This window comes from Pleurodeles waltl, chromosome 7 (assembly GCF_031143425.1).
Source record: "Pleurodeles waltl isolate 20211129_DDA chromosome 7, aPleWal1.hap1.20221129, whole genome shotgun sequence".
In the NCBI taxonomy this organism is placed as follows: Eukaryota; Metazoa; Chordata; class Amphibia; order Caudata; family Salamandridae; genus Pleurodeles; species Pleurodeles waltl.
The window spans coordinates 307,974,950-307,996,425 of NC_090446.1; the positions used below are offsets into that span (position 1 = coordinate 307,974,950).

General features: G+C 45.3%; 1 protein-coding gene across 3 annotated transcripts in view; it reads right to left on the reverse strand.

Annotated features, from left to right (window-relative positions):
* KIAA1755 (KIAA1755 ortholog) overlaps positions 1-21,476 on the reverse strand; it is a 517,033-nt gene that overhangs the window by 373,842 nt on the left and 121,715 nt on the right. For all 3 annotated transcript variants that reach the window (XM_069243743.1, XM_069243744.1, XM_069243742.1), the window contains exons 2-3: positions 13,021-13,218; positions 10,001-11,411 (exon numbers count right to left, since the gene is read on the reverse strand). In XM_069243743.1, the coding sequence (XP_069099844.1) occupies positions 10,001-11,411; positions 13,021-13,218 (1,609 nt within the window). The remainder of the gene's footprint in view (positions 1-10,000; positions 11,412-13,020; positions 13,219-21,476) is intronic.

Consider the following 21,476-nt stretch of genomic DNA (forward strand, 5'->3'; position numbering starts at 1 on the left):
CATCTGACATATAAAGTACTGCACATAGTTATGCATCCGATTACACCCTCCTTGGTGCAGATTGCCTACTATAACAATGGGACTTATGAAATCAACCCTAACTGTCAATGTGTGTGTGAAACTAATGTGCTATACACGATTCACACATATGGTTGGACTTCATTGACATTTTCCTGATAAATAAGAACCTCTGAATAGCTGTACATAGCTGACACCAAATGTCCTCAAACAGCACAGCATTTACAGCACATTTGCACAAAAACTCACCCAAACATGAGGGCAGTAGGTACAGATGTACAGCACAATAGGGTGTTAACTTAATGTTTCAGATTTGGAAACACTTCCATAGATGAGATGTGCTCAGAATGGCAGATGCCTGATCTACTGTAATGGACAGGTGGAAGTGACCTATGTCCGCCGGCGGAAGTTGTCATGGTGGTAAGAAGTCACAACAGTGGTGTTACTTGCCATTGGAAGACATTGCTGCCATTGGTGGACTTGGGCCAATGGCAATGTCTGCCGGCGGTGACAGTCATGTAGGTAGTGGCAGTGACTGCCATCTCCAGCAGTATTGCTCACTTGACTCCTGACACTGCTGCCAGCTTGACTTGCACTACCTGAGTTGCTGTGAACTGCCTCTGGAAACTATCATGCCACGTCCTGCAGGTAATAGGGCCCCTGCCTTCACCCCTGATGAGCTGGAGAAGCTAGTGGAGAAGGTCATATCCCTGTAAGGACAGACAGCTATATGGTGCACCAGAGGAGCAGGTGAGAAACTTGTGAAGGTGTTGATGCATACAGATGGTATATTGTGAAGGCGTGTAAGCTGAGAGGATGGGAATGTGTGCCAACTTACTGTGACTGATGTGTACTGTCCACTCCTATTGGTATGGTGCATGTGGACATGACTTTCTTCTTTTGTCTGTGTTATACATGCTGATCAACGCCCATCATAAGAAGGGGATTTGAAGTGCCATCGCCAAGCAAGTACAGACCCTGGGGTTCCACAGCTGGCAAAGCATCCACTGTAGGGAGAGGTGGGAGGACCTAAGGCTCTGGGCTCGGAAGACCGCTGAGGCCCAGCTGGGGCTGTAATCCCAACGAGGGAGGGGTGCTCGTCTGACCCTGACCCCCCCTAATGGCCCGCATATTGGCGGTGGCCTATCCTGAGGTGGATGGGCGTTTGAGGTCAGCACAGCAGCCACAAGGGGGTAAGTACTGGCAGAACCCATGTACTTTCCTCTGATAGTTTGGTGTATGCTGTCTCGGTATTGCAGCAGTGACAATGTTGTTTGTGCTACAGGTATGTTGACTACTGGGAATACATGGTACTCCAGTTGCCAAATTACAAACAGAGATGTGGCCTTTGGATTGTGCATGGAAACATGTTGATCACCTGTGCCCAGCACAATGGTTGACTGCATGTGGAGATGCACATGTGACTGAGCCACATGTGTGACTCTACCCAGCCATATATGTCTGTAAGCTTCTGTGTCGTCCTTCCCACCTAGTGTCCCCAGGTCCAAACATCGAAATGGTGGGTTATGTAGCTGTAAGGTGTCAGACCACTCCTATTTCAATGGATCTGCTCTATGTGCAAAATTGGGTCAGACATATTAGTTACAGGGCCTAGTTATCATGTGTCCCGAAACATTTGTAGACTTCACTTGAGGCTGACATCCAAATCAACTTATTGGTATGGCCATTATAGAACAGTCCCTATGAGGTTTCAGGTGGTGTTCACATTGTCATGTCATATTCATACAATAGGGTATGTGAAGTTTGAAAAGGATGGTCATCCCACAATGTGGGACTAATGTTGTCTATTAGCCATTGACATTTCTTAGCATTACATTGACATGTGGACTTAACTTGTATCCCAATGCATTTGTTGTAGAGAAGGCAAGTGGCTAGGCTGTTTGACCCTTTGCCCATGTGCATTGTCCATGCTAGATATGCCAATGCCATACCTATAAGAGTGCTACATATGGCATTTACTGCCTACCTTATGTCTCAATTTATACTTTGTGGCTGAACATATATTATAGGCAATGTTTTCCTAAACTTACCTTAGCTGATCTGAGGCTGTCTGGACAGGTTTGGTTTGGCTCTGCTCATATTAGCCTGGTTTAATGGTGTAGCAGAAGTTCCATATCACATACACCTGTTGGTATTGTGGGATATGTTATCAGATAAATGGCTGTCATGTATGTGCATGGGTCATTCATTAGTACATTGGTGTTCAGCTGTGTAAGTGTTTAGTCAGGACTTAGCTACTGAGAATCACATGTCAGGACAGCTGTAAGCGATGTAGGTGTACTCATGGTGTTATGTAGAGGCTCTGAATCAGCATGTCAGGTGGAATGTTATGAGCCCTCCTAGCAAACTGTATGCTTTCCATAGTTCTGATACTAGTATTTACATAGCTGTTTTCCAGGCATGGAATGTCAAATTATGATGGCCACTGTATGTGACTGCCAAATAGTGTGTATTCATAAAATAATGTTGCCATTGTGTGAGTTGTGTACAGAATGACCAGCTAGGCATGTGATTGGAAAGCAAGGTGCTGTGTTGTATGTGAAGTGAGATGACTTTCCTTTCATGAAACGTGACTTTTGTTGATGGACTGGGCAGGTGTGGAGTCATAGTAGGCATGATATTGTGTCATCTGTCACCTGCATTTCCTTAGACTGATATGATGGTGGTAGTTTTGAGCTGTATGGTGATTACATTTTTGCTCTAGCAAGGCCATGATGAGCATGATGCCTTAGAGTTACAGGTGCCAGGAGTGCTGAGACCACCTACAGCGAGGGACCCAGTGGCCCAGAGGGTGAGGGGAGTGCCTTTGGGGGGACAAGATTGACGTCATCATCCTCGGATTCCTCCTTCAGTGGACCCTCCGTGCAGGTGGCAAACCCATCTAGGACCTCCCCAGCACCATGATTGTCTGTCATCCCCCTTTCTACCACTGCCATCGCTCTTACTCCCCACCCAGTTGGCCGTGCCTGCTCACCCAAGAAGGTGGGCATCTCCTTTGTCGCAGGCACCTCTGCCCCTGCCCCTGTCAGCCCTGTTGCCCTCAGTGAGGAGGCTACTGATCTCCTGAGGTTGATCTCTATGGGTCAGTGGACCACTGTCAATGCCATCCAGGGACTTGCAACTATAGTACACCAGAGTAATGTGTTCCTGGAGGGCAGTCACGGTGCACTGGCTGGCCTGCAGAGATCCCTTCAGGCTCTGTCCTCCACACCGACAGGAGCCAGTCACCCTTTGTCTTCCGTTCCACCTCCACCTTTCTCTTCCCAATCCCAAGCCTCTCATCCCCGGCACAGCCAAAGCACACAAAGAAGCATGCATCCACCTCAACATCCAAGGGTAGCACAGACAAACATAATCACCACAAACCACACCACCAGCATACACCTGCAGACACCACACCAACAGTCAAAGATCCAGCCACTACACCTATCTTACACACAGACATCACGACAGCAGACTCTCAGACATCCAACCCAGTCACCACATCCACAGACACCACAACAGACACACCTACATGCAGCACATTCACCATACCTGCAGTCACCAACCCAACAGACAGTCACCCATCCACCACAGCATCTCCCAGCACCTCCACCCCTCTTCCCAAGATACATAAACACCCACACTCACCCATCCAACAGACAGCCACCACCCACAAGCATACCTCACACAAACATGCACCCAAGACATCCACAACAACACCTCAGACAACCACTTCCTCTCCCTCCACACCCAGACAATTTTGCCATGACAGTCTCCAGGTGTCAAAGAAAGCTTTTCTCTCAGAGTTTGCCCTTTTCCCTACTCCTATCCCTCCCCGTGAAACCCCTAAACAATCTGTGTCTCTCCCCAAGCCCAGACCTTCCACCTCCAGGACCTTCCCTGCCCCCCCTTAAGTACACATGTCCCACCTCCCGCCAAGAAGTGAACCACTCCCAAGAGCACCCAACCCTCCCCTGATTCCCCCCAGCCAAAACCCAAAGGTCCTCCTCACAATCCAAAAATCAACCCCTTAATCCCTGATGTGCCTGCCGCCTTGATGGCCTTACCTGTGGAGGTTACATGGCAGTCAGGAGTCAAGTTGGGGAAACACACATGTGCTTTGTGTGAATGTTGCACAATATTTTCTTGGACTGGCTTCTGGCCTTGGACATTTTAACAATATTTATACGAATATTATATATTTGGACTAACCCGTTGTTGGTTTCAACGTTACATCTTTGTCCTGCATTTCTTTTCTCAGGGAAGATTTGGTCTTGGCTGACATGTGAGCTTTTCTGAGTCAGTGGTGGTTGTGCTACCTGTTTTGTCTAGGCAGCATGTGTGGTTGTCCCCATTGATGGTTGTGTGTCTTGTGATGGGCATGTGTATGTTGGGGACATGTAGTTGGGATGGTATTGAGTGGTGATTGTGCTAACATGTGTTAGTTGCAGTGTTGTGTGCCTTTGTGTGGTTGAACTATGTGCATGAGTGTGTGTGGAAAATTGTATGTCAGATACCTTGTGATGTGTGTTTGTGGGGTATGTCGTATGCTGCATTGTATTCTTGTGTGATTGTGTGTTTTCGTCCTCTGATGGTGGTACATAATGTTGTATGTATGATTTGTCAAGGGGTAGTGCTTATTGTGTATGCTTGCCAATTCTTTGCTGACGTTGCGACCGTGGTGCAGTAGTGTTGTTTGGTGGTTTTGTGTGTTGTTGTGTGTTACTGTGCCGGTGCTACTTATCTGGGGGTTGGTGTGTGGTTTTGACGTGTGTGTGATGGCCGCAGTGTGTGTACTATGTAGTGTGAGCACATGTGTGAATGTCGCTTTGTGTGAGTGTGTCCGTGTGTCAGTGCGCCACCCGTTCCCAAGTTTTATGTTGTGTGTGCGTAAGTACTTTGACACTTTACAACAGTGACAGGTAAGTGCGTGTACTCAAGGTTGCTGTTTTTTAATTGTCGATGGTTCTGAAGTCGTTGGGACAGCAGGAGCAGTGGGAAGACATCTAGTTCTGGTTCCATAGCGGCTTTGGACGAGTATGACTCCCTGAACGTGATTGTCTACTTTTATACAGTTGGCTTCCGCCTAGGTTTCTTTGGTGGTGCAACCGCGGCGGAAACCTTGTCGGTTTGCTGCTTCGTAACCTGTCCAGTAGAAACATTGTTTCTGCTGCCCTGCAGGTGGCTATCGTTGTTCATGGCGGTCTGCCCACACTGGCAGTGCCGGCGGTGGTTTGGCTGTATTCTGTTGGGAATACTGCCATGGCCATAATTTGGCAGTCTTCTCCGCCAGCCTGTTGGCAGTATGATCGCCACGCCAATATGTCGGTCCTAAGACCGCCAAACTTGTAATGAGGCCCATAGTATGTGCCTATGCCTAAGTTGAAGCACAGAGCTAGTAGACTACTGTGGGTGAGCCACTAAACCTGAGAAGCCCATTTAATGTGGCCAAGGGCCATATTCAAAAGGCACATGGATAGGCTGAACTTGCGCTCTATAACTTTGAAATCTAGAATTTCCTTTAAATAAGTAGAATATTTTAAACACTCAATACAGATAGGAAAGTTGTAGCTAAATTAAAATTGAAATATACTTCTCACGGTTTAGGGACATATATTTATATCATACTTTTCTTCAAATATAATTTGCTTTAGGTAAAATATAAGGCAGGAATAATCTAAATGAAAGTTATGTCTACACACCGTAAAACCATTGAGAATGCTGTCCACTGAAAATATTGTGTTTGAGTATTGATATGTTTATATAGATTCAAGAGCTTGTGCTTTTGAAATGTCAAAAAGCAAATTCTGGGCAAAAATAAGTAAAAAATATGAGGTAAAGGAATGAAAACCAAACACTAGCTAATGAATAATGTGGACACAGTAGATAATTCAATTCCAAAAGCATTATGGATAATACACTTATCAACACATTGTGGGATCCCTAAATGAAGATTAGATGTTTGAAAATGAGATAATTAGCATATTCTGGAAAAGGAAATAAAGAGCATGTTTTCAAAATTAAAGAATATGGTGTGCCACAATTAAGCATTTTATATCTATTGGTGCAGGCAACTATATTTACTCAGTTACTTTTATTAAAGAGGTAACCATAGAGAAGATCAATAAAAATGGTTTCATTCCAAAGGTGTCTGTGCCAATCTAAAGTAAAACAGAGCGGGCGCAGTTCAAAAAGTTACATGCTCACCTTTGTTCAACTTAATTGTGGAGATGTCTCTGTTCAGGGGTGTAAATCCTGACTCTGGTAACGTGATTTCACATTGTTAAACATATATAATACAATATATTTTTTTGTGTGGGTATATCTTTTCTTAAGGATCAGGGAGATAGTTTTACATGCACGTCTACTCTGAAATGTTTTTGCATACCCAAAAGCCAACGTATTTTTGGGGTTCTTCTAAACTCTTCCATGACTCAACTCACTCTGTGCAAGGTTGGATATTTACTCATGTGAAGGCTAAAAATAATTTATGTTCAGAGTGCAAATGGGTCCTAAACTTCAGCAACATTTGAAAAGTTATAGTGGAAGGACTGTATCCAGTGGAAATAAATATTTCTGATGTTAAGCAAAAAAAAAACAGTGTGATTTAACTATAGAACTGCACTAATGCATGTTTTAGATGTATGATTTTGTGGTTCACAAAAGAATTCCAAAACTACTACTGAGAGAAAGATGTACTGCTGGGCTCCCTTGTGAATTCAAAAAAGTTCAATCTTAAACACACATAAAGGAAGAAATCTACAGGAGTAAGCATCAGCCTCTTTTGGGAACAGGGCCCAGAAAGATTTCACCCCCTCTTTAAGCATTATGAAGGTGCTTTTTTGAATCAATAACATACACATACATTTGTATTACTGTGTCCCAAAAGTTAATTCCTGCAGTTGATAAAACTGTAACTCATAGAACTGTTAATAGTTTATCAATACAGTCTCTGCCACCAATGTGCAAATACTTCTTGCCACAAATCCTTTGATTACCTAGTTATTTCATAAACTCTACTTTGTGATCGACATGTATTATTGATCAACACACTTCCCAATTACAACTGTTAGTTTTAATTGTGATAAGTTACAATGAGTGTTTACCAATAACATAAAAATATAGGGGGTCATTACAACCTCAGCGGTCTTTTCACAAGACCACCGAGGGACCGCCGTGCTGAAGACCGCCAGTGGTGGCGGTTTTCCGCTCGGCGTATTATGACTGTTGGGAGCTCTACGTCGTTTTTCCAATGGAGAGCCGCCAACAGCCATAGTGACAGGCGGCTGGGAAGTGGAGGTTGCTCCACCTCCACGCCAACAGAACACCGCCCAGCGAATCACGTCCTGTGATTCTGCGCTGCGGTGTTTTGTTGGTGCCCCCATGGCTCCCATCCCCTCCCGGAGGATCGACGGAACTCGTAAGTCGATCGTCCGTCAGGGAGGGGGATGGGGGGTGTTGTGTGTTGTGAGGGTGCATGGGGGTGTGCGTGGGTGTATGTAGAGGGAGTGTGTGAGTGCGTGTATGCTTGCGGGGGTGGTGCGTGTGTTGGGAATGAGTGCGTGTATGTCTGTAGGTATGTCTGTATGGATGTGCGCGTGTATGTTTGAATGTGGGTGTGCATGTCTGACTGTGTGTGTGGATGTTGGCATGTGTGTCAGTGTGTGTGCGTGTATGTGTGTTGGTGGTGCCTGCGTGCGTGCGTGTCGGGTCTGTATGTGTAAGGTAATGTCGGGGGTCGGGGTGGGGAGGGGGGTCCTTCCACCCTTTGGGGGTGGCAGGGGTTGTGGGGGGTGTAAAAGAGGGAGTCGGGGCGGGGGTGGGGGAGACCCCTATCAGTGCCAGGGAAAGAATTCCCTGGCACTGATAGTGCTTACCGCCATGGATTGCATGGTGCTTCCTACCGTTGGAAATCCACGGCGGTAAGCCGGGTCAAAATACCGGCGGCGGTATTGTCACGGCCGCCGGACTGGAGACCCAGGTCTCCAACCCAGCGGTTGTCTCCGCCCTGGCGGGCAGAACGGAGAAGCGGCGGATGACCATGGCGGTAACTGCCATGGTCATAATTCAAAAAAAAAGACCGCCAGTCTGTTGGCGGTCTTACCGCCGCTTTAACACCGTCTGCCAGGGTTGTAATGACCCCCATAGTGTCCAGTAGAGCGAGGGAAATAGTTTATGTTTTATGTATATAAAAATGTGACCTTTAAATATATTAATTATATCTGTGCCATGATCTATACACTGCATAAAATATTCATAATCCATACACTGGTATTCCCTTTGCAAAGAGTATGAACTCATCATCATCTTTTTCCATCAAAATGAAAAACAACCTACAAGTGTGACATTGGTCTAGATTTCAATTTTATAAGAACAAACACATACTTTCTCCATGATTCATGTACTGTGGAAATACACAAAGTAAACACATGACAGGAAGTTTAATTTTGATTAATACATCGTAGTCTTTATCACCAGAAAAAACTGTGTTAGGTACTGTTGTATTCAAGATTAAAGTGATGATTCTCCCAATCTGTATAGCAAATGTTCATTTTTGAATGAATGCACTTGCTATTATGACTGTCATTCAATTTGTGTTGTGTGCTTTAAAGATAGGTCAGCCCACAAGGGCATCTTATAATGAGAAACTGCAAACCAAAGTAATGCAGATAATAACACTATGGGCCTGATTTAGATATTGGTGCAGGGGTTACTCCGTTACAAGGGTGATGGATATCCCATCTGCCGAAATCTAAATCCTGTAGGACATAATAGGATTTAGATTTCAGTGGACGGGCTATCTGGCACCGTTGTGATGGTGTAACCCCTCTGCCAACTTTGAAATCAGACCCTATGTGTCTTATATGCTCTCATTTGCATATCTAACTCCAAAGCCAGGATTTTGTTCATGACCTAGTGGAAGATCTTAAAATTGAATACAGGTACAAAAAACCCTTAAATTTAAGTGGTAGCCAGTTTGGATCTGAAAACATGCTTCCAAAGTTCCAAAGTAACTTTTTAGTAAAGATTAGGAGCTTTAATAAACAACACTTGTGGGAACGTTTCAATGACTTCATGTGAATTATTAATGTCTTTTAACATGCAACAGTGTTTTTATATTACTATGTGTATGTGCCTTTGAAGTTAAAGTTTTTGCAGAACTTGTTTGTGTGTAACCGTTGAAGTCATAGGAGTAGATTTAAGAAACGTGGTGCTGCATCCAATGCAGCGCCACAACGGGGGAACACCACCTTGCATAAATTATGCCTGGTGCAGGTGCAAGGAAGTAAGGGGTTACAAACTGGTGCAATGCATGTTTGCGCCCATCAGTAAATATAGCGCAGTGATCTTTGAAGCCTAACGCTAAACAAATTACGCTAATGTGGTGCTAGAGCTTCTTAAACCTGGGCCATAGTTTCATAAATCATAAATCATCCCCATTTGATACTTGAGGTATCAGGAGGTAGTCAGAAATAATGATGATCCTATTCTCCTTTCTCACCATTATTGTTATCTTTATATATATACATCATAAAATATATGTTTTCTCTTAATTCTTTCATAAATGATACCTGCATTTGTGATAGTTTTCTGGACGTATTGCCGGAGTCTAGTGAATGCACATCCATAATGAATGTGAAAAGTACCGTCTAAAATTTTTTCAAATTGCAATTAGGATAAATATTCACTACAAAGCAACACTGAATACTTACTTGAGATCTATATTGTATTGGCTTTAGCTTCAAAACAACTAGAATAGTTTTATTCAAAATCACCCTCGATGTTTTGCGTGACCCCTGTACTTGAAGTAACTGATTTCATATAGATTAATTAATTTTCCTGAGCTTTATTTCAACTCATTAAAAAATCTGCGGCTAAAACATTGACTCAGACCATAACTATGCTGTGCTGCTGATCACTTGTAAAATATACAACCTATGAAATATGGCATATTTTAATTATCTGCATTGCATATTACCTTTCCCAATCGGTTTTAATCTGCTAAGTTGTGGAGAACCTGTAGATGCTTGTTTGCCTTCTGTAGGTGTTGTCTGCCATTGCCCTTTTAGGAATAAGAACTTATTGCTGCCTGTGGGGGCGTCTTGCAATGCAGTTCTCTTTCCCATATTTTCTGTTGCTCTGGTAAGCTGTACAAGCCCCTGTTTTGCATTTACTCTTCTTTCTGTTTTTTGGATCACCTCTTTATGTGTCAAACCTGGGAACTGTGAAAATGAAGCTACCTGCCCTTTTCTCTGTTGGATTTTAGATATTGTTTCCTGACTGTCCATGTGGGCTGAACTGCTGGAGGAAAAGTTCTGTTTGGACTCATTTTGGTCCTCTGATATGCAGGTCATCTGACCAGGGCCAAAGTTCACAGGGTTTTGAATAGCTGCCATATAGGACTCACGGAAACGGCAACCTGCTCCCTGAAGTTTGGAGCCAAGGTTCAGCTTTCTCCTTAAGCAAGGTGTACAAGCATCCTTTTCAGTTTCAGGGGGCTTCCAACAAGTCCACCTTTCTGGTGCCAGATTTGCATTAAATTCTCCACTGACCAATGGAAAGGGCTTACTCTGCCCTCTTGTAGACCGACCTGATATGTCTATTTCTTCAGCCAACTCTTCCATCTTTATGGAAGATGCTGGTATTTCACAAAATCCAAATGCCTTATCAAAAGATTCTAATTGAGTTTCCTCATAGATTTCCAAAAGATCCACGTAATCGCCCTCCTGATCCTGGATAAGCACATCATTTAAGATTGGGTTTGTAGTTGAAGAAGGATGATTTAAAGCCTTTTTCAAGATTCCTTGGTCCTGTTTCCATCTGAGCACATGATTCATGTAATCATAGCACATGTTATTTGTCACATCACCTTTAAAATCAACATGTGTCATTTGTAAATCTGTAGCAGAAAAAGTCATCCGAGTTTTTGACTTTAGCTGCTGTATGTCATTGTATTCCTCGATATTAAGAACATCAGTTTGAGACAACACTGTTGCCTGGATGTGATCTCGCTCTGGTTTGGATTTCTCCACAAATTCTGGAATCACTATACTACACCAAGGCACTTTGGCAAAGCCATCCTCAGTAGCCACAAGGCATGTGTGCAGAGGTGCTTCCTTCCGATTTCGATTTACCTCCTCCAGCCATTTGTCGGAAAACAGAACTTGGTAGGAAGAGTCCAAAACAGGTATTTCTTCCAGAGTACGAAGGTTGTCGGAGAGACATTTCAGCAGGACACAAACCGACTGCTCTCCGTTGGCTTTGGCGTGGAGGTAGAAGTCACCTGGTCGTAGTAAAAAGGGGCTGAGTGGTGCAATGTGGACCACAACCTTCTCATGGAGACACAAAGGCCAGCCCTCGTGCACGAATAGACGACCAGGATATGCAGCCTGAGGGAAGAAGACAAAGCTAATTAATGAGGGCTCTGATCAAGACTTTATATGTTTAGAAGACATGGCCATCAAGACTTATTGACACTTGTTAAATAGATATGTTCTTGTGTTTGAAACATCGATCTCATTCTGTGCACTGGTACAATATGAATTGATTGAATCAACTGAAAACCTAGGATCATTTGATAGTGAAAGTTATAATAAATGTTTCCTGTTCATTAAAGAAGCCCATTAATAAAAGACTCAAAAGTTTCAGTCTTTCAGTAAAAAAGTGAAAATACTTCATATTAACAGATGACTGAATCATGTTAAAACATGAAGCCTGAATACTGGAAACGACAACATTTGACTCTGCTTAGCCACGCAATAAGCAAAAATGATGGTGAATAACTGAAGAAGATACGTCCTACTGTTGGGCGTTGTAGTACTTATCCAATGTTTGCTTGAAGAAAGATTTTGCTGGCATGGCTACAAATCGCTGACTTTCATGCTTAGTTGACAAGATGTATTGATATAGAACATTAGCACCTGGCAAGTCTATTCAGGGCCATATGTTTATCAGTGTTTATTCTAATTACTCTTATTTTTGTCGATTGGAACTAACTACTTTAGATACTGAAGTAACACAAACTCCTATTTAGAAGGAAAGGGCAACGATTGTTTGCTTTAACGACTGTAACCCTGATTCAATGAAAAGTCCCTGTAATGTTGTATTGTAATGATTCTATCACTTTCTTAAAAAAAGGCTGGATCATTCTTACTCAGAAGAGAAATTCAACCACTGTAAATGAGAAAGAATGATTGACACTTATTTATCAGACAGGAAAGGTATTAGTCCGCAAACTATAGTCACTGCCCCACTCTAGTTTGATGTAAGCCCAATTCCAGTGGACTATAATGACTGACTTGTCATGAAAACGAGTGTAAATATTACTGGGCTAAATTACTGCATGCAACATTTTTAAGAAGACCGGTTCCACACAGTGACTCACATTCCATTTTATAATATTTGGTTATGAGAACTACAAAAGCAATTATTAATGAAAGTCCAGATACTTGTTTGACAAGTAATGAAAACATGTCCAACTGATGTTCAGTTAGAGTTAGAACCTCAGAGAAGTTGAATAAAAAATATGGAAAATTAGAGACAAGACACTTCAGGAATGTAATATAAAGGTGAAAGGCTTATTCTAAAATGTATAAAGAATGCTTTTCAATTTAACGTCCCTAAAAGTAATATTTCTGTAGACAATCGGAAGGATGGCGAAAAATGCATTGGATGCAGGTATCATTGTGATGTTGATTCCTGCTACAAGTTGCAGGGATATGGGCAATTGATACAGGGCAACACCACTTGGCAGCACCCCTAAATAAGTCAACATGTAAGGCATTCGTGGTAAAAGCACAGTTTATTGAACTGTTTACCACTTCTGGAAAATTAAAGAACTGTGGTTTGTGTCAGATGTCCAAATGGCCGAAAATGTATCTTTGAAGAAAGAGATGATTTCATTGGAAGAGAAAAAGACATGAAAGCCAAGGGGTAGTATGTCAGAACAAATTGGATGTTAGGTACAGGTTCAGAGGCCACTATTTGATGGTAACTTACACAAGCTGCCTGCTGGATGCGCTCAAACTGACGTTTTGTAGGGATCAGAAAGTCCAGAAGACAGCGCAGCCCATCTCCATGGTAATCAGCTTCAATGATACGGAACAACTGGTCAAGAACTATGGCAGCTGTGGCATCAAACGGTGGGTAAAGCGCAGAGAGAACACGTTGCACAATGATGTCAAGAGACTGCTGGTCCTGGAAGAGAAAGTAAACTTGGGGTCAATGATATGCACGGGATATGGTAACATAATCAACACTGTGGAAACTCTAAGACCACAAACACACAACCTGAAATAGAAACAATCTCAAATATGCTGCCAGTACCGGATGCCGAGTGCCACTTTAACATTACTACACAGACACATAACTACAATCAGTCAGTGATATAGAAACTGGGATAGATCTTTAAAAAATATTTGATAAGCCAATACTTTCAGCATTTTAGGTGGAATCCTCAAGTTTTGTTAACAAGCACTGAATGATGTGGCCTCTTTTGTCCGTTTGTAGGCATGTGCACCATGTATACGTGCACCTAGGAAATGAGGCAGGCCCTTTTTATGTTTATTCACCATAACAAAGTAGATCAGCAAATAAAAAGAAACAAATATGTGAAAGTGTTTTTTTTAAACTGGTTGGGAGGAAACAACACAGGGCTGGAGCAACATAGGGGCGGAGAGGCAGGAACAACACAGGGGCATGGGTGAGGGAAGCAACACGAAGGCCGCTGGTGGTGGAAAGCAGCATGGCAGTCAAGGTTTGGGGGCAAAAGCAGCATGGCAGTCAAGGTTTGGGGGCGAAGAAAAGCAAACAGGAGAGAGAGACTGCAACATGGAGCTTGGAGCGAGCAAAATAAAAGGACAAAAGTGAACAGTGAGGAACTTTGGGGAGACGCACATGAGACAGAAAGTAACCCATGGGGAGAAGCACATGAGGGTGAGCGCATCAGCGCGGTCAGCAAGGGATAAGCATGGGTGAGAGAGAGCAACACGGAGTGAGAGGGTGGAATAAAAGCACACTAGGAAGACAGCTGGAAAACAGACAATCTCAATGGAGAAAGTGAACACCTGAAGGACACAAGCAAATTGGCAATGCTCCAGGGTAGGGACAGACACCAAAGGGACAAGGCAAGCCTTTGAAAAAAAAAAGCTGGTAAAAAATAGAGAGAGTAAACCTAACGACAGGTAAGTAATGGGTTGGCTTCAAGCACCTCTGTGTTCTTGATAAACCCACGTCATTTGCAGCAAGACAGCTGTGCTGTCTTGATAGGTAGGACCTAAAAACTACTTTTTCTCTAAGTTTGTACCTTTCACCCACAGGGTAGCACCTAATCAAAACCGCAGTTGCTTCTTCCAATTAGTGTAAATCACCTTGCAGACATAATTTAAACACTGACAACATTTCCAAGTGTTTACGTCAAAATCAAATAGGATAATGTCGGTGTATCAATCGGGAAACTTCAGCATGTGTGGTAAAGTTTAATTTAGCACAGAGCATTGATATCTTTATATATATATATATATCGATTATTTGTAGGTGCACGAATTATGATATAATATATTCTATGGCGTTTTAGAAATTATTTTACAGAGGGCACACATTGGGCCACTGATAAAACTGGTGGCTTCACCTTCAAATGGCAATTGTGTCGAATATACCGGTTGTAGAGGCGGTGTAGTGGCTAGAGCTGCCACTTTTGGAATCTGAGTATCAAGGTTCAAATCCTGGCTTTGGCACTAGGCCTGGGCAGAAGTTGTGAAGTTTAACTCCATGAAATTCTGTGGAGTTACGAAGACACTTCAGAATTTTGCAGACAGGAGGGAATAAGCACGTTGTGCTGTGATTTGGTGCCGGGAGCGCATTCTGTGCTGAAGAATCAGAAGGAAATGCACCGCAGCTTCTTATCCTGATTTTGCTGTCGCTCAAGTAGATTTTTTTAGTCAAGTGGCAGCTTGCTGCCTGTAAAAGGTTGTGTCCTCCCACGACCATCCGAGTTGGAGAAATCTCTCCAGATGCCCTCCCAGCGACCACACATCACACTATGGGACCCCAATCCTTGCTCGTGCTAGCTAACTTACTGTTGGCGAGCCGTGCATATAAAAAGCACCACCACGTGGCGGCTGGCAGAATTTAGCTAGAATACTGCATTAGAAGCATAATGTGGAGTGGCCAAAACTCTGCCAGTTCCGTCAGCAGAGCAGAATATACAGCCCACCCCTGTTTGGCATTTGGATTAACACTGTAATTCTGAGTAAGTAACTAAATTACCTTATGCCAAGAAATTATGAATATGTGGGCAATTTCTGCTGTTTGTTTAGCGTTATATAGCGCAAATATAGGTCCAGCTGGGCCTGCATGACAAGTTTACTGCCTCAAGTACCTGGCATCTAAATTTACTTGTCAGGCCTGGAACTCTCCTTTTACTACATATACGTTACCCCAAAGGTAGGCCCTAGCTAGCCCTATGGGCAGGGTGCAGTGTGTTTGAAAGGTAGGACGTATGTCTTTGTCCGAAAGTTGCTTAGAACCTTAGGGGCATATTTATAAGGAAGTGACACATCTGTCGTGATGCTCCACTTTTCTTGCGTCGTCCCTGCCTACCTAACGAGACCATGGTTGCACTGTATTTACAATACGGTGCACCATGGCGGTCGTTAGGACAATAGTGTAAAAAATGTTGACGCTATTGTGGCACTTTGCTGCACTACCGTCAAAAATGTTGATGCTAGTGCAGCAAAGCACAGGGAGGCCCATTCATGGGTGCATCATTTGTAAGGACGGCACAGGAGAAAGGCCTCCTTAATGCTGCCTTAGTATTAAAAAAATGACACTAGGGCAATGCAAGGTGGCTTGTAAATATGCCCCTTAGTCTCCCTTCCCCCAGCACAACATCATACCTATTAGACCTTGATATGAGTGGAAGATAGATTGTTGACAAGGCGGGCTCAAACCAGTACTGTATTGGCAAAGACTTAGAACCACTCCTGAGCTAGCTAATTATCTAGATGCTTTTGAGGATACACTCAGGCTACTTAGATTGCACAAGATTTGAGTGGTGGATAAAAATATCAGATAGGTGCTGTCTTTTTAAGGAGGGCTGACCCATTCGGTGTCCACGCCACCTGAGATGATTCCATCTAAAGTGCAAATCAAGAGGCTACATTTTCATTGAGTGGCATTGTGAGGATATGCCTTACTTGGCATGGTTACCCCTGACTTTCTGCCTTTTAATGATGCCAGTTATGACAGAAGGTGTGCTGGGAATCTGCTAACCAGGCCCCAGCACCAGTGTTCTTTCCCTAAACTGTACCTTTGTTCCCACAATTGGCACAGCCCTGGCACACAGATAAGTCCCTTGTAAATGGTACCCCTGGTACCAAGAGCCCTGTTGCCAGGGAAGGTCTCTAAGGGCTTCAGTGTGCCACCCTGGGGACCCCTCACTCAGCACATGCACACTGCCTCACAGTTTGTGTGTGCTGATGGGAAGAAAATGACTAAGTTGACATGGCACTCCCCTCAGAGTGCCATGCCCACCTCACACTGCCCGTGGCAAAGGTAAGTCACCCCTCTAGCAGGTCTCACAGCCCTAAGGCAGGGTGCACTATACCACAGGTGAGGGAATATGTGCATGAGCAATATGCCCCTACAGTGTCTAAGCAAAACTTTAGACATTGTATGTGTAGGGTAGTCATAAAGAGTATTTGGTCTGGGAGTTTGTCATACACGAATTCCACAGTTCCATAATGGCTACACTGAAATCTGGGAAGTGTGGTATCAAACTTCTCAGCACAATATATGCACACTGATGCCAGTGTGGGATTTACTGTAAAATACACCTAGAGGGCATCTTAGAGATGCCCCCTGAATACCAGTCCGACTCCTAGTGCTAGGCTGACCAGTTTCTGCCAGGCTGCCACAACCAGACGAGTTTCTGGCCACATGGGGAGAGTGCCTTTGTCACTCTGTGGCCAGGAACAAAGCCTGTACTGGGTGGAGGTGCTTCTCACCTCCCCCTCCAGGAACTGTAACACCTGGGGGTGAGCCTCAAAGGCTCATGCCTTTTGTTACAGCACCCCAGGGCATCCCAACTAGTGGAGATGCCCGCCCCTCTGGCCACTGCCCCGACTTATGAGGGCAAGGCTGGAGAGGATAATGAGAAAAACAAGGAGGAGTCACCCACCAGTCAGGACACCCTCTAAGGTGTCCTGAACTGAGGTGACCCCTCCCTTTAGAAATCCTTCATCTTGAGATTGGAGGATTCCCCAAATAGGATTAGGGATGTGCCCCTCTCCCCTCAGGGAGGAGGCACAAAGAGGGTGTAGCCACCCTCCAGGTCAGTAGCCATTGGCTACTGCCCCCAGACCTAAACACACCCCTAAATTTAGTATTTAGGCCCGGCCCTGAACCCAGGAAATCAGATTCCTGCAACCTACACAAAGAAGAAGGACTGCTGACCTGAAAGCCCCGCAGAGACAACGGAGACACCACCTGACTTGGCTCCAGCCCTACCGGCCTGTCTCCAGACTCAAAGAACCTGCACAGCGAAGCATCCGACAGGGACCGGCGACCTCTGAGGACTCAGAGGACTGCCCTGAACCCAAAGGACCAAGAAACTCTCGAGACCAGCGGCACTGTTCCCAACTTGCAACATTTTTGCAACTTTAAAACAACTTTGAAAGAACTCTACCTTCTCGCTCGAAGCGTGAGACTTCTCACTCTGCACCCGATACCCCTGGCTCGAGCTCCAGAGAACAAATACTGCAGAGAGGACTCCCAGGCGACTGCAACGACATGAGTAACCTGAGTCAACCCCCCTGGACCCCCATAGCAATGCCTGCAGAGAGGATCCAGGGGCTCCCCCTGACCGCGACTGCCTGGTAACAAGGAACCCAACGCCTGGACCAAGCACTGCACCCATAGCCTCCAGGACCAAGAGGAACCAACCTCCAGTGCAGGAGTGACCAGCAGGTGGCCATCTTCCTAGCTCAGTCGGTGGCTGGCCAGCAAAGCCCCCTGTGCTCTGCCTGCATTGCATAAGTCACCCCTGGGTCCCTCCACTGCTTCCTATAGCAACCTATAGCTTCCTGACACCTACTTAGCACACTGCACCCGGCCGCCCCTGTGCCCCTGAGGGCGTGTTTTGTGGGCCTGTTTGTGTCCCCTCAAGTGCTCTACAAAACCCCCCTGGTCTGCTCCCCGAGGACGCAGGTACTTACCTGCCAGCAGACCGGAACCGGAGCACCCCTGTTCTCCATAGGCACCTATGTGCTTTGGGCCCTCCTTTGACCTCTACACCTGACCGGCCCTGTGTTGCTGGTGCTGTGACTTTAGGGTTGCCTGGAACCCCCAACGGTGGGCTGCCTATGCTCAGGAGACTGACTGTTTAAGTGCTTTACTTGCCTGAGAAAACTACTAAGTAAACTTACCACCCCCAGGGACTGTTGATTTTTGCACTGTGTCCAATTTTAAAATAGCTCATTGCCATTTTAACCTATACTGTGTGTACTACTGCTTTAATTCAAAGTTCCATACTTACCTGTGTGAAATACCCTGCATTTTATGTACTTATCTCAAATCTTGAATCTTGTGGTTCTAAAATAAATTAAGAAAATATATTTTTCTATATAAACACTATTGGCCTGGAGTTAAGTCTTTGTGTGTGTGTTCCTCATTTATTGGCTGTGTGTGTACAACAAATGCTTAACACTACCCTCTGATAAGCCTACTGTTCAACCACACTACCACAAAAAAGAGCATTAGTATTATCTAATGTTGCCACTATCAACCTCTAAGGGGAGCCCTTGGACTATGTGCACACTTTCTCTCACTTTGAGATAGTATATACAGAGCCAACTTCCTACAGGCATAAAAAGAGTTTCTTAATAGTACCGTAGGGTCTCTTACTATGAATTTGTGTGGTTCAGAAAAAGTACATAGACTGTGGGGGTGATTCTAATCCTGGCGGGCGGCGGAGGCCGCACGCCAGAATTCCGCCCCCATAATACCGCTCCGCGGTCAGAAGACCGCGGAGGGTATTATGAGTTTTTCCCTGGGCTGGCGGGCGGTCTCCAAAAGACCGCCCGCCAGCCCAGGGAAAAACTCCCTTCCCACGAGGATGCCGGCTCGTAATCGAGCCGGCGGAGTGGGAAGGTGCGACGGGTGCAATAGCACCCGTCGCGTATTTCAGTGTCTGCAAGGCAGACACTGAAATACCTTGCGGGGCCCTCTTACGGGGGCCCCGACCGTGCCCATGCCATTGGCATGGGCACGGCAGGGGCCCCCAGGGGCCCCGCAACCCCCCCTACCGCCATCCTGTTCATGGCGGCTTTCCCGCCATGAACAGGATGGCGGTAGGGGGGGTCAGAATCCCCCATGGCGGCGCAGCAAGCTGCGCCGCCATGGGGGATTCTGAGGGCAGCGGTAAACCGGCGGGAGACCGCCGGTTTACCCTTTCTGACCGCGGCCAAAGCGCCAAAAGAGCATTAGTATTATCTAATGTTGCCACTATCAACCTCTAAGGGGAGCCCTTGGACTATGTGCACACTTTCTCTCACTTTGAGATAGTATATACAGAGCCAACTTCCTACAGGCATAAAAAGAGTTTCTTAATAGTACCGTAGGGTCTCTTACTATGAATTTGTGTGGTTCAGAAAAAGTACATAGACTGTGGGGGTGATTCTAATCCTGGCGGGCGGCGGAGGCCGCCCGCCAGAATTCCGCCCCCATAATACCGCTCCGCGGTCAGAAGACCGCGGAGGGTATTATGAGTTTTTCCCTGGGCTGGCGGGCGGTCTCCAAAAGACCGCCCGCCAGCCCAGGGAAAAACTCCCTTCCCACGAGGATGCCGGCTCGTAATCGAGCCGGCGGAGTGGGAAGGTGCGACGGGTGCAGTAGCACCCGTCGCGAATTTCAGTGTCTGCAAGGCAGACACTGAAATACCTTGCGGGGCCCTCTTACGGGGGCCCCGACCGTGCCCATGCCATTGGCATGGGCACGGCAGGGGCCCCCAGGGGCCCCGCGACCCCCCCCCTACCGCCATCCTGTTCATGGCGGCTTTCCCGCCATGAACAGGATGGCGGTAGGGGGGGTCAGAATCCCCCATGGCGGCGCAGCAAGCTGCGCCGCCATGGGGGATTCTGAGGGCAGCGGTAAACCGGCGGGAGACCGCCGGTTTACCCTTTCTGACCGCGGCCAAAGCGCCGCGGTCAGAATGCCCTGTGGGGCACCGCCGGCCTGTCGGCGGTGCTCCCGCCGACCCTCGCCCCGGCGGTCGAAGACCGCCGGGGTTAGAATCAGGGCCTGTATTACCAATCCCCTTGATAGGAAAACTATATGTTCAATTCCGGATAGGCTCCTTGCCATTTAAGTTATTCATCTCAAGATGGTCTTCTAACGATGAGGCCTCTTGATCTGGCAAAAGCCATATGGAAAATATACTCCATGTCCTGTTTGTCTGTGCACCCTAATCGCATCAAAGGCAGACTTGGATTAGGCCAGTAAGTCAGAACTTAGGCACAAGAAATTGTGCAACGGCTTTGAGAATCCTACAACTAATCCTAAACCTTTTTATGCCTGTGCCATCACAAAATTCTTGGTTGGATGTTGGTTCGTAAGACGCAAGGCCATAGCAGCTGAATAGCCACTTCACATTGTTTTGCACATTTTGTACAGCCCCAGTGATGGAGTGTTTATTCATGCCTATATCCTGTGGCTCTGGGATACCCTGTTTTTGCACCAACTTACTAAATATGAAGATGCATTGCACTAATATCTGACATTGCCATATACTTTACTGCTGATAATGATTTCCCGTACAGCTACTTAACTGCGATGCTATCTAAGCTCACACCCTCTGTGTCATACCCACGTTGCACTCTATTTGGTAGGTTTTTCTAACTGTGCAGCGCTTATTTTCACAAGCTTGGCTGGGCCTTATCATTGATTATTTAGGTACAGTCACACAACAGAATGTACCTTAGACCTCCTATATGAAACTCTGCACTTTCATCTATGTTGATTTTATCTGTTGTTCCCCGGAATGGCAGTAACTACTTCCCCACCCTGATTCTCATGCTCATGGCTATTTTGATTTTGCCTCACATACCTAGGGTTGTAGTGAATCAAATTAATTTAGTTGTATGTTGTATTTTACTTAATTCATGACTATTAGCATTGTCCTAAGCACCTTAGGAGTTTCTGGGAAAACAAATGGGCTGATATTGGCCCTGTAGATGGGACTTTTAATTGATTCTGTATTTTAACTTAGTATATGCCCAGCTAAGCCAAGATGCTGGGAATGCTTAAACTCTAATCATGTTTTTAGTCTTATATCTGATGAAACATTTTCAGCCTTCACAGGAATCAATGCTCAACTTCAGGCCAATGGATCTCTCGACCCTGCAATAGGATGTGGTAATCTCATAGTACACAATTTCAATACAAACCAAATAAGTCAA